We start from the raw sequence: 11836 nt of genomic DNA, 5'->3' as shown, positions 1-11836 counted from the left end.
GAACGCCTGGAAATTGGAACCGTCACTACCAGAATGATGAAATCTACCACAGTAACAGCAAACAAAATAGGAAATAATAATGTCTTTCTCTTGCAGCCTCCCTCCAGTGCCCTCTACTGGCAGAGCCTAATATGGAGCCACCTGACAAAGGAAAAATCTCTTTGGTAGAGTCTCCACTAAAGCAGAGTACCTAAGGATGGTTAATTATCATCATAGGCTTCTTTTCATTTCTTTTCTCATACTAAAATAATTGTATTGTTTTAAATGTCTCTTTCCATGCTGAAATACATGAATGGTTGAAATAACATGCAATCTACTCAAATGTAAATGTAATTCCAGAAGTTATCTACATATGGAAATAATGTTTATATAAGAATTATATTAAACAGGTCATTAGTTAAATAAGATCTAAACTAAGAAGAGAGAAATCCAAACGACTTTAGAGGGAAAAGCAGAGTCATCAGATGTTATTTTGTGGTCGTGAGTGTCCAGGGCCCAACTGCCATAAAGCTGCCATCATCAAACCTGCAAGTAACCCCAGGCCCTGGAGCTCAGCGATCGGTTTCTTGATTGACTATAACCTGGCTGTTAAAAGGATGAAATGATACCATGTATATTAAACATCCAGAATCATGCCTGGTCCATAATATGTGTTCAGTAAACCTTAACACTTTCTTTTCTGATATAAGCACATGGGTTTTCTCCCCCCACCCACTTCATTCTGTTCATGTGATGTATTACATTGATTGGTTTTTGAATGTTGAACTATCCTTGCATTCCAAGAACAAACCCCACGTGGTTGTCATAGCATATAATCATTGTAATGTGCAGTTGAATTCGGTTTGTTAGGGTTTTTTTGTTTGTTTGTTTGTTTTAATTGCTACTTACCATATACAGAGAGTTTGAGCTTTTGGACTGAGAAGCTAAATCAAGGTGACCTTGAAAGTTTAACAAGAGAACTTCCTGCACTGTCTGCTCTGAAAGTCATTCCAGCTTTGCTCTCATGAGGTATTTTCATAGAGGTGAGCTCTCTGCTCTGCTCTTTAAGTCTTCCCAGTTACTCTCGTAGCTACAAGTGGACATAGCTACAGACAAATGAGAAACATCAAGTGAGTGATTTAGAGGAAGAATTTTGAGAGCCTAGCTTTTTCTAAATGCCAGGGACAGTTTCAGCTGTTAACTCAAGGCTTAAGAGCATGAAAAGAATGTCAGGCTAGCTGATCAGAATTTTTATGATTAGAGAGAAAAGCTTGCTTCTCTGGGTCTTTGATCTAGCTCAGTGGGAAAGGCGGCAGAGCGCTTCAAATGCACCACCACCTGATCCTGGCTGCTCAAGGACACATCTGGGAAGATACCTGAGGGGGGTCAGCTGCTTGCTTTTCCATCTGGAAATGAAGTTAGAGATTACAGGCCTTGTCCTATAGCAGAGGGGAGGCGTTTTTGGTGGTGAACAGTCCCCTGGTCTTTCAGGAGCACTTGGGATTAACTCAAGAAGGTTAACAAAGATTCCGGTGATAAAAGCCACTTGGGGCATTTACAGTTCCTTGGAAATTTTGATTCTGTTGGTCTGAGTTAGGAACTTGGATTTTGCCTTTAAAGAAAGTGGCCCTGGTGATTTTTATCATCAGGGAAGTTTGGAAGCCGTGTCTAGGGCAAGAGGGCAATTCTGTTCTTGGACCTCTGCTCATTAGTGGGGAAGGGAGCTAATATAATATTTAACCACTTAAGAGAGACATCTGTTTGGATTAGGCCTGTCCAGGAAAGGAAGGGGATTACAGTTACTATTCAGCAGAGGAACAAGTTCATGGAATGGAGCCGCTTTCAAGTTCTATAATTATGAATGACCAATAATGTCACTGAATATCAAGCTTTCTTCTCTGAAGTAGCTTGAGTTTGGCTGCAAACATAGCAGGGTTAAAAAACACTGAGTGTGGAGAATGCTTGAGGCACTCTCTTTCCTTCTGTCCCTCCCCTCCAAAAATTTAATTAAAAAAATAAAATAAAATGTTCCCTTAAAAAAAAAAAGGCATTGTTGACTTTACCTTGGAGACCAGGGACTGTGCTGCCACCATGGAGGGAAGGTCTGCAGCAGGTGTCCCCTAGATGCCGGATCATAACTGATGCTCATTCAACTTTGGCCATTGACGTGGTGCATGGGAAGGCTTCCCGGGGTGGGGGCGTCCTTCCTCACCCCAGCTGGAACTGTCCCCCAAGGCTGAAGCCAAAAGGCACACGGGCCGGTCATAAGACAGCAGCACCTAAGAGCTCGGTGAGGGTTGTGGGTGGTTAAGGGTCATCACAAGTCGAGCCCCCTGACATGGGAAGGATGACACAGTCAAGAAATGGGTGTCTGTGCCCTTCCAGTGAGCTGACCCAACAGGAAAAGCGGGTTATGTGTCCGACTACGTGATGGGGACAACAAGGGCCCTGCCCTCTGCCATTTCTACGATCCTGGCTTTGGCAGGATGCAAACAAAGCCCAGGAGCAGTGCCTTTTACATCTAGAAAAGCACCTCATGGCACAAAAGGACAGGCTCAAACACTTTTTGAATGAATGGATGTGAATGAGAAAGAATTTGTCATTGAATTGTAAGACAGAGGCCCCCAATCATGGACATTGTATAAGAAAACTTCAAGCTTCATTTCTCAGACCTTTATTCTTCTAAACAAAGTTCAGGACTCTGCCTGTTATACTCTGTTAACCACAGAGGCCCAAAGTTCTTCCATAACTAATCGGAGCCTGTGACTGCCTTGCGCGGCTCTGAGGAGCCGTCACAATCCCTTTCCTCTCTTGGAAGCGGGGTGATTGCATGCGAACCATGGAGCAGGGCAGCAGCCGCTCGGAGGACTTCCCTCTCAACGTGTTTTCGGTCACTCCTTACACACCCAGTACCGCTGACATCCAGGTGTCCGATGATGACAAGGCAGGGGCCACCTTGCTCTTCTCAGGCATCTTCCTGGGACTAGTGGGGATCACGTTCACCATCATGGGCTGGATCAAATACCAAGGTGTCTCTCACTTTGAATGGACCCAGCTCCTTGGGCCCATCCTGCTGTCAGTCGGGGTGACATTCATCCTGATTGCTGTGTGCAAGTTCAAAATGCTCTCCTGCCAGGTGTGCAAAGAAAGTGAGGAAAGGGTCCTGGATTCGGAGCAGACCGCGGGAGGACAGTCGTTTGTTTTCACTGGTATCAACCAGCCCATCACCTTCCATGGGGCCACTGTGGTGCAATATATCCCTCCTCCCTATGGCTCTCAAGAGCCCCTTGGGATCAACACCACCTACCTGCAGCCAGTGGTGAACCCCTGTGGTCTCATACCACCTGGAGGGGTGGTGATGGCCACTCCAAGTCCTCCTCAGTACTACACCATCTACCCTCCAGAGAACGCCGTGTTTGTTGGTGAGCAAGACTACCCTTCGACTGTGGCTGGTGGAAATGACAGGTATGTTGTGTGTAGTGGGGACGCTCCCCTTGTGGCTGTCACAGTCACAGCCCACGGGCGTTGTCTGGTCTGTAAGGAAGGTGTTGGGAGAATGCAAATGTCTGTGTGGCCTGTTACCAGGATGGCGGTGTCGGCTCTGAGAGAGGCGCTGTGGGCTGTAACGGGTCTGTGTTTTCTGCTCCCACGCCAGGTCCAGCCCTGATGCTGCCCAGCTGGGAGAGACACAGCCGGCAGAAGAGGACTCCGCCTGCTTCTCTCCTCCTCCCTATGAGGAAATATACTCCCTCCCTCGCTAGACCCTGATGCCGAGAGAACAGGATTTAACTCATTGTTGCCGACGAATGAGGTGTTGGATGCTGTGACTTTCAGAGGTTAGACAGTAGGACAGCCCAGGAAGCTGGATGGACACCCATCAAGGGGATGGGGTGGGGGTGGGGTGGGAGGGGACATGGGAAGCAAAATGCCTCCGATTGGTAAAAATTAGGCCCAGGGTGAGGGGATATTTCCTTCTGGTACAGCTGGACATCCCTGCATACGGTTCATGGGCAGGAACTTCACTTCTTTGTCTACAACCCATCCCCCTCCTATAGGAAGGCACCGGTGTTTCATGGCTGCTGGGACTCTGGGAGTTTCCATGGAATGAGAGTGGGGGGTGAGTGGGCGGGGGCAGGCAAGAGAAAATAGGCTCAACAGGAGATTTACCTGTTCTCAGCCCCTCAAAGGGGGTTTGCAGATTCCCAAACAACTTGGTTGCCGTCCAGGGTCCCCTGAGGGGTCTGAGTATCTTAAAGGCTGCAAAACAGGTTAATAGTGGAGTAAAAGGAAATACTATCTCCTGTTCAAAAAGCATTAGATAGCTGGCTACAAAATAAAATAATAACCCTACAAAATAAAATAATAATAGGACAATGTCGTCAATAAATCCTTAAGCTACCACCGGGCCACAGGGACTACTGGCAAAGCTAAAGCTTGATGTGTCCACCCAGGCTGGCATCTCTGCTGGACGCAAGCGACATGGGCCCAGCGACCAACAGAACGTGGGCACTTCTCTAAGCACCTGTCGATGAGTTCTGCTGAATTAGACAAAATAGAGCCTCATGTCCATACCTGGAAAATCATGGATCATGGAAACAATCTTTATGGTCAAGACAAGCTCACCTTCTATGTAAAAGAAGTTGGTGCCCTGAATCTCCCTGAATCTGAACTGTGTAATAAACCACCAGCACAGATGGAAGACTTTAAAAGAGACAGTTATAATCATCGAGTTTTAAAAGAAAATATTCTTCTTATTTTCCTGCCACTGGAGATAAGGGAGGCTCATCCCAGAAGAAGATAGGATTCAGCAATTCCACAAAATTTTGGTACCATGTTTATATACAGAGTGATTTTTACTAATTTTTATCACAAACATCTCATTTCCCAAGGATATGATTAAAATATGCTTGGTTTATTACTGTTGTGATTTGTATTATATCTTAGGAACAAAGCCTTTTTATATGAGAATTCATTCTGATGTCTGATGATAGAAGGTGATGGGAAAATGTGATTCGGTTTACAGAAACCACAGTCCTGAAATATGGGATTCCCAGCTGAGGGCCATTGGTTCTGGGGAGGAAGGCTGGGGACAGGGACACAGCTGAGCATCACCTGTGGCATGCCTACTGGCAATGACACATGGAGCCCTGCATGCCTGCCTCCCTCACCCCTTGCTCTGCTCATCTTCAGCCACCCCACAACTCTATGTTCCTGGACTTCAGTTATAATGAGCATCAAGGGAAGGTCAAGTTGGAAAAAAGATGTTAGGATAGGCAGGAAAGCCAGTTCATCTCACTGATGCTGGGAGTCCCACATGTAGGGAAGTGGCCTTGGAGAGTTTTTAGCTCCAGGCAACAGAACTACTCAGCACCATCCCTGTTCCAGGAAAGAGAAAAAGTGCCAACGTAGAGGTCATCGATGCCTCCGAAGATGGTGCATCAGAGTTTCAGGAGCTCAAGGTGCGTGGCTGGCCTGCAACAGTCAGGGGGTGGGAAAAGGAGAACTTGTTCATTCAGCTTCTCCTCCCTGGTAGGACATGGGCCAAGTGGGGAAAGAAGAGTGAAAACCCAACCAACATAAGAGCAGAGCTCTGGGTCTAGAAGGGGAGACAGATGTGACCCACTACTCTCTGACATCCAGGAGGGGTCCCGTAGCTCTGGGCTGGTCAGGAGGGTCATGAGGGCTTGCTTGAGGAAGGGAAGTCAAAGCCCTTGCCTTGTCCAACCCCAGGGTACACTATTCACATGGGAAAGCCACGTGACTGGTGTCTCTTGACCGCTGAGGACTGTCCTGCTAGCTGAGGCGACAGTGGCTGGTACCTAGTCAAAGAGAAGAAGGGAGATGCCTGGCAATCCCCCCAAGCGGGAGGCAGTATCAGGGGGCACCTTGCAGGCTGTGTGAACTGTACTGTGTTAACCAAGCAGAGGGGCCTTCTGCTACCCGAGAATTACATCCACCTGCTCTCTGGCTTCAAGACACCATGGTCTGTCTTCTCTGGGGGCTTGCAGGTGCCAGCATGAGAGAAAGCCCGCTGGATTGCTTTTGGATTCCAACCCCGGGTCTCTGCTTGGTCTCTTTGACCAGCAAGGACGTATTCCTGGCTGAGTTTCTGGTTTCTCATCCAGATATTTGCCTTTCATCATTCTTTCTCTCAGTATCTTATGAGGGCTGGATGAATGACTGTAATGTGGGGCTAGTGAATGAGAGTCAGTCTGGCCCCTGCTATGCTATCCACCCTGAGATCATCTGAGTGTGAAGTGGCCCTGGCTTTGGGAATGTGCTCAAAGTTTCAGTGCCCAGGCCAGGACCTTTAGGGTCTTGTCAGCCATTTTAGTCTGTGTCTGCAGAGCAAGTGGAAAGCCATTGAATGGTCTTAATGAGGAGGGAGCTATGATGAAGAGTCACATCACATATCATATCACACTTACTGGTTAGGGTAAAACCCAGCATCACATAGGGTGTAATTTTGATCTTGCTGGCAAAGCTCAGATCTAAGTGACCACAACACCAGGAGATACCTATCTCCTCCACCCTCAGCCTTCAGCGGGGCGCTGTGTCGGGGTGTATCCTGGCCATCTATATAGAATTCAAAAGAAAGCTAAAAGGTCTTGTTAATCAAAGGAGACAGGTTTTTTAAAAATGTAATGTTATGTGGGAACATCTCCCGGGAGCCCCCTTGGGCTGGGCCTTTTGGCTGGAGAGACTGACGACAGCTCATGATCTTGACAGGGTGGGAGAGGGGTTATCTAGGCCTGGGAAGTGAGGCCCAGCCACCAAGGGGAAGAAGCTTTCACAGAGCTCCTGGGACTTCTTGCCCTCCTTGGGCCAACCAAGGACTGGATCCCATGCGCAATCTGGGGGTGTGTTCCGCCCCCTTTGTGCAGAACTCCGGAGGGAGGGGTCCTGCAGAGTGGAGCACTTCCCAGAGCCTGCGATCAATCAATCCTTTCCCTTTGGCTTTACTGTGTTGGGCACCAGTCTGAGTTTCATCTCTTTACTACAAAACCAGCCCTTTAAATAATGCTCTCCCCACTTTTTTTGGCAGAGGGTGGGGGTACATCATAAAAATAAAGCCTCTTGTTTGTGAAGAGCTGGCTGTGGGTGTCTGCTTTCAGCTTCTGCCCTCTGAGGCACTTCATGGGCCTTGTTTACTCTCTGATCCCTGGAGCAGGGCTGGCTGAAACCCTGCCCCCCAGGCGGCTGGTGTTTCTCCCCCAAACAGAAGCTCCTCATAGTAACCGTTGTCGGTTAGATTTCTTTTTACCAAAAAGAGGGCATCCCACCTCATTCTCAGTAGTGTTCCTGTCCGTCAACGTAACCACGGTGCTGTCAGCAGACAGCACCTCACACCACTTGGCAGTCACCAAAGGCCTCGTGCAGGGCCCTCCGCACGACCAACACCGGCTCCTGCTGAATAACAAATGTGAAATAAATAAACGAAGAACTTTTCAAATGACTAATACATGACCACTTCCACTTAGCTGTTCTGTTGTTTTCTATGTTATGAAAATTTTCAAACAAATACAAGAGTAGAGAGAATAGTACACGAAACCCAGTGCGGAGCCTGACCCAAGGCTCGATCCCATGATCCTGAGATCATGACCTGAGCTAAAATCATTGTGTCCGATGCTTAACTAACTGAGCCACCCAGGCGCCCCCAACAGGATTTTTAAAAAAGGAAATCATGTCATCTTAAAATATTTCATTGTGTTATCTTTAAAAGGTAAAGAATCAAAAAAGAGTCATGCCATTATTACCCCTAAAAATTGTACACTTCCTTAAAGTCATCAAATATCTCATCAGTGTTCAGCTTACCCCAATTTTCTCTATTTTATTTTTACCTCTTCATTTTGTTTGAAGAGGTAAAATGAGATTTGCTTTTTGCTAAATGCATCCTACATTTCTAGTTACATTACACTGTGTTCTGGGAGGCAGACAACTGGCAAATTGTTCATAGTAGCAGATTCATATTTATTAAATCTCACTTTCCAAACAAAACTGTTTTTCAAGATTTTCCACTTTATATCTCCTCCTCTGTCACTTCCCTGAAACTCCAAGACTTCCCTGGAAGGAGAAACTTATTTCTTCTCATTTTTGCACATAATTAGAGATTTTTCTCAACACAGGCCTAGGAAAAATATATACAAGTAAAACCCAAGAGATCTTTAAGTGAACATTTAGTTGACAATTATGTGTTGCTGAATATTTTCAAGAGTATCTGAAAACTCTGGCAACCTTTAGCAGTTTTGACTTGGTAGGCAAAACTTTTTAGAAAAAAAAAGGGTTCTTCCTTTCAAAAACCATAAAAAACTCCTTGGAACATTTCGGAAGTGGAAGCCAAGTCTCCTCTTTAAGAAATAATGGGCAAAACCTCTTGCTGAACATTAAAATACTACCTGGTACAATTTAACTTGCAAAGGTTATTGATTGTGGACCTCTCACCAATGAGTTCCCCATTCTCCTCAAGTTATAAAAGGATATACTTTCTGGACATGCCTACAACTCTTCATTTGAAGGTGTTTAAGTCTAAGTGTGTGTGTGCCTGTGTGCTCATGTATACCCTCTTATAGAATGTGATTTATGGATTTCTTGCCCATTTACTACTAGTAAATCATCAAGAGTTTTATGTCCCAGGCAGTCAGCAGTTGGTTATAAAATCAACGGAGAGCCACACTAAATAAACCGTTACTGGATTGCTCTTAAGAACTGATGACAAATCAGAAAGTGAAGACAACTCCGTGGGAATGATTCTCACCTGCCTCTGGGATACCACAAAGGCCTCAAACAGGGGGATTTTATTGCCTGGAGCTTTTAAGAAGATTAATAACCAGATGAACCGGGAAGGAAATCAGTTTTCTGGGTTCCAGAGGTTTTCTTCTGGAACAAAGAATTTGTCCCCCAGCACAAAACCTACACGTGTGTAAATCATGGACACAAATATGTGTGCTGGAGTCTGTGCTCACACACAAGGGGCTGAAGAGAAGCTTCTGTAAGAAGTCAGGGACTTTCCTGTTTGGATCTGCCCATTTATTAGTTAAAAAAAAATAAATTTTTAAAAGATGGAATGTGCATATGTGTACACTTTTTAAAATAGAATTAATATGTGTTAACGAATAGATAAGGACTCGTAATAATCATTTCTGGAGCAGAGGACGGGAAGCTCAGTTTTTACTTTAGTCCATGCTGACTAGTGGATTTTTTAAATGTTTATTTATTTTGAGAGAGAGAGACAGAGAGGTAGAGAGAGAGGGAGACACAGAAGCCGAAGCAGGTTCCAGGCTCTGAGCTGTCAGCACAGAGCCGGACGCGGGGCTCGAACCCATGAGCCGCGAGATCATGACCTGAGACGAAGTCAAACGCTCAACTGACTGAGCCACAGGGGGCCCTTATGGATTTTTTTCTTACCATGCTTAGTTACTACCTGTTCACAAAATTATTTTTAGAATAGAAGAAGAAGACAAGCAAATGATCTTTCTCCATAAACTTTTACGGTTAACATCATCTTCTTGAATCCTATGGTATATAATTTTCATTGTCACTGCTGCTTATATATGTAACAGATAAACACACAAGACACATAGATGCAAATGTGGCGTGTCCGTACTGTGAGAGGAATAACACCTTTACGTGGACATACACAAATAAGGCCTTGGGGGAGCTAACAGTGTTCATTGTCCGTGGCTCACCCTGCGTGTGAAAGATTTTTCACACTTATGTGTGGTTGCTAAAGTCCTCTGCTGGCTAATGTTCAAGGTTAGGTAAACACTGGCCAATGTCAATGCAACAGCAGCACACAGAGAGTCATGAGTCAGATTCCACAGGTTCTTTCTTTGATAAGTTCCTCAACCCAGCCTCTACCGCGACACCTCGAACAGCTGCTCACCACAGCAGCGATTCACGTACCTTTGTCCCTCTGGGGTTGAAACGGAGTAATTCAAGTTACCCGATTTCCTCATCAGAAGGAGCTGCGGGGTTCACTGTGCCCCGTTCCTATTCTTTCCCACTCTGGACGGGTCCGTGCTGGGACATCAGTGCCTGCAGCAGCCACCCCACCCCTTCCCTCCAGGTCTCTCCCGTGTTCCAGCGGAGGCTTTTCCTTCTGGGCCTCTGGGGCTGGTCTGATCCCTCTTCAGCCAGGAAGGACGCCCTGATCCCTCAACAGTCTGAACAGGAGCCATGAAAACATGCTTGGAATTTTTCAGAAGGCAAAGAGGCTGCAAAGGGAAAACAAAAAGCTCCGTCTACAAAGCTCCAAGGAGAACAGGTTTAGACTAGAGCGTGTCTCTGCCTCATTCGGCCCCTCAGAGGTCACAGGGGGCTCACTCTGGGGGTCACCTTTCTGGTCCCTATGTTTCAGTGACACCCTGGCTGACCTCCCAGCTGACTCTGTGGTTCTAGAAGGCCAGTGACAGGAGGCACCGTGGCTATTCAGACTTGTGTACCTGGCGGATATTCTCTCAAAACTGAACAAAGTCCGTTTCTCACTTCAAGGGAAATAACTGACAGCATTTATTGCCAACAATAACATTCGGCCTTTCAAGAGGGAATTAGAATTTTTGAAAATTTTATTTGTCATCATGAGCTTGACAACTTCCCCAACAGGGGACTTTATTTTTGAGATCAAAGTGGTATTTAAAAATGCGATTTTAGGGGTGCCTGAGTGGCTCAGTCTGTTAAGTGTCTGACTCTCGGTTTCAGCTCAGGTCATCTCCCAGTTCCTGAGTTTGAGCCCCATGTCGGGCTCTGTGCTGATAGGGTGGAGCATGGTTAGGATTCTCTCTCTTCCTCTCTCTCTCTCTGCCTCTCTCTGGCTTATTCTCTCCCTCTCTCTTTCTCTCTCTCTCTCTCAAAAAATAAACAAAAAACTATTTTAAAGTGTGATTTTTAAAAATATTGTATAATGAAACGTGTTAACATTTCAAAGGTCAGCATAATTCAGTGAACGAATATTTTCCACATGAGCACCACATGGTATTACAAAATGAGGTGCATGTAAAAGTACATTCAATGTGCGAGATAGACCAATGGATTTTAATGGAATAGACTATGAAGTATTCGTTGATATGATTTCAGATTCCATACTGCAACTAGCCTTTAAGAAACTGCCAGGTGACTTTTGGTGTAGTATCCAAGAATAATATCTGCAATCATCTGAAAAGCTTTCTGTATTTTCCAACTTACACATCTGTGTGAAACCAGATTCTCTTCATATAATTCAACCAAAACAGCACATTGCAACAGATTCAGTGCAGAAATAGATACAAGAATCCAGCTGTTTTCTGTTAAGTTGTATACTTTTTTTAATTTAAAAAAATTTTTAGCATTTATTTATTTTTTTGAGAAACAGAAAGAGATGGTGTAAATGGGGGAACTACAGAGAGAGAAGGAGACACAGAATCCAAAGCAGGCTCCAGGCTCTGAGCTGTCAGCACAGAGCCTGACACGGGGCTCAAACCCAAGAACCATGAGATCATGACCTGAGCTGAAGTCAGACACTAACTGACTGAGCCACCCAGGCACCCCTAAGTTGGCTGTCTATGANACTCTGGAAAATATATGTTATTTAACATATATATATATATATATATGTCATATATATATACATATATACACACATATACATATACATACATATATACATATATGTTCTATATATAAGGGTATATAGTTGTAATTTTAATTTATTTTTTGCTTTTTAAATTTTTTAAGTTTATTTATTTGATTGTTTATTTATTTAGGAAATCTCTACACCCAACATGGGGCCTGAACTCACAGCCCCAAGATCAAGTCACATGCTCTTCTAACTGAGCCAGCCAGATGCCCCTGTAATTTTTATCTCTATGTTTTAATTTTTTTG

At 45.0% G+C, this 11836-nt stretch overlaps 1 protein-coding gene across 1 annotated transcript; it reads left to right on the top strand.

The window, feature by feature from the left end:
• Positions 1-2818: 2818 nt before the first annotated feature.
• TMEM174 (transmembrane protein 174) lies at positions 2819-3740 on the top strand. Its single transcript, XM_077759844.1, has 2 exons — positions 2819-3444; positions 3635-3740. Exons 1-2 carry the CDS (start codon positions 2819-2821, stop codon positions 3738-3740), a joined length of 732 nt encoding a protein of 243 aa, XP_077615970.1.
• The last annotated feature ends 8096 nt before the right edge of the window (positions 3741-11836 follow it).

This window comes from Crocuta crocuta, unplaced genomic scaffold (genome assembly GCF_008692635.1).
Source record: "Crocuta crocuta isolate KB4526 unplaced genomic scaffold, BGI_CrCroc_1.0 scaffold162, whole genome shotgun sequence".
NCBI classification, from domain to species: Eukaryota; Metazoa; Chordata; class Mammalia; order Carnivora; family Hyaenidae; genus Crocuta; species Crocuta crocuta.
Note: the sequence above shows the minus strand (reverse complement) of the source record. Positions and strands in the feature narration are given on the sequence as shown.

Bases quoted from the DNA above. Each gene is read 5' to 3' on its own strand.
- TMEM174 (XM_077759844.1), top strand. From the start codon at position 2,819: ATGGAGCAGGGCAGCAGCCGCTCGGAGGACTTCCCTCTCAACGTGTTT. The intron at 3,445-3,634 runs GTATGTTGTGTG...CTCCCACGCCAG, and splicing joins GTGGCTGGTGGAAATGACAG to GTCCAGCCCTGATGCTGCCC.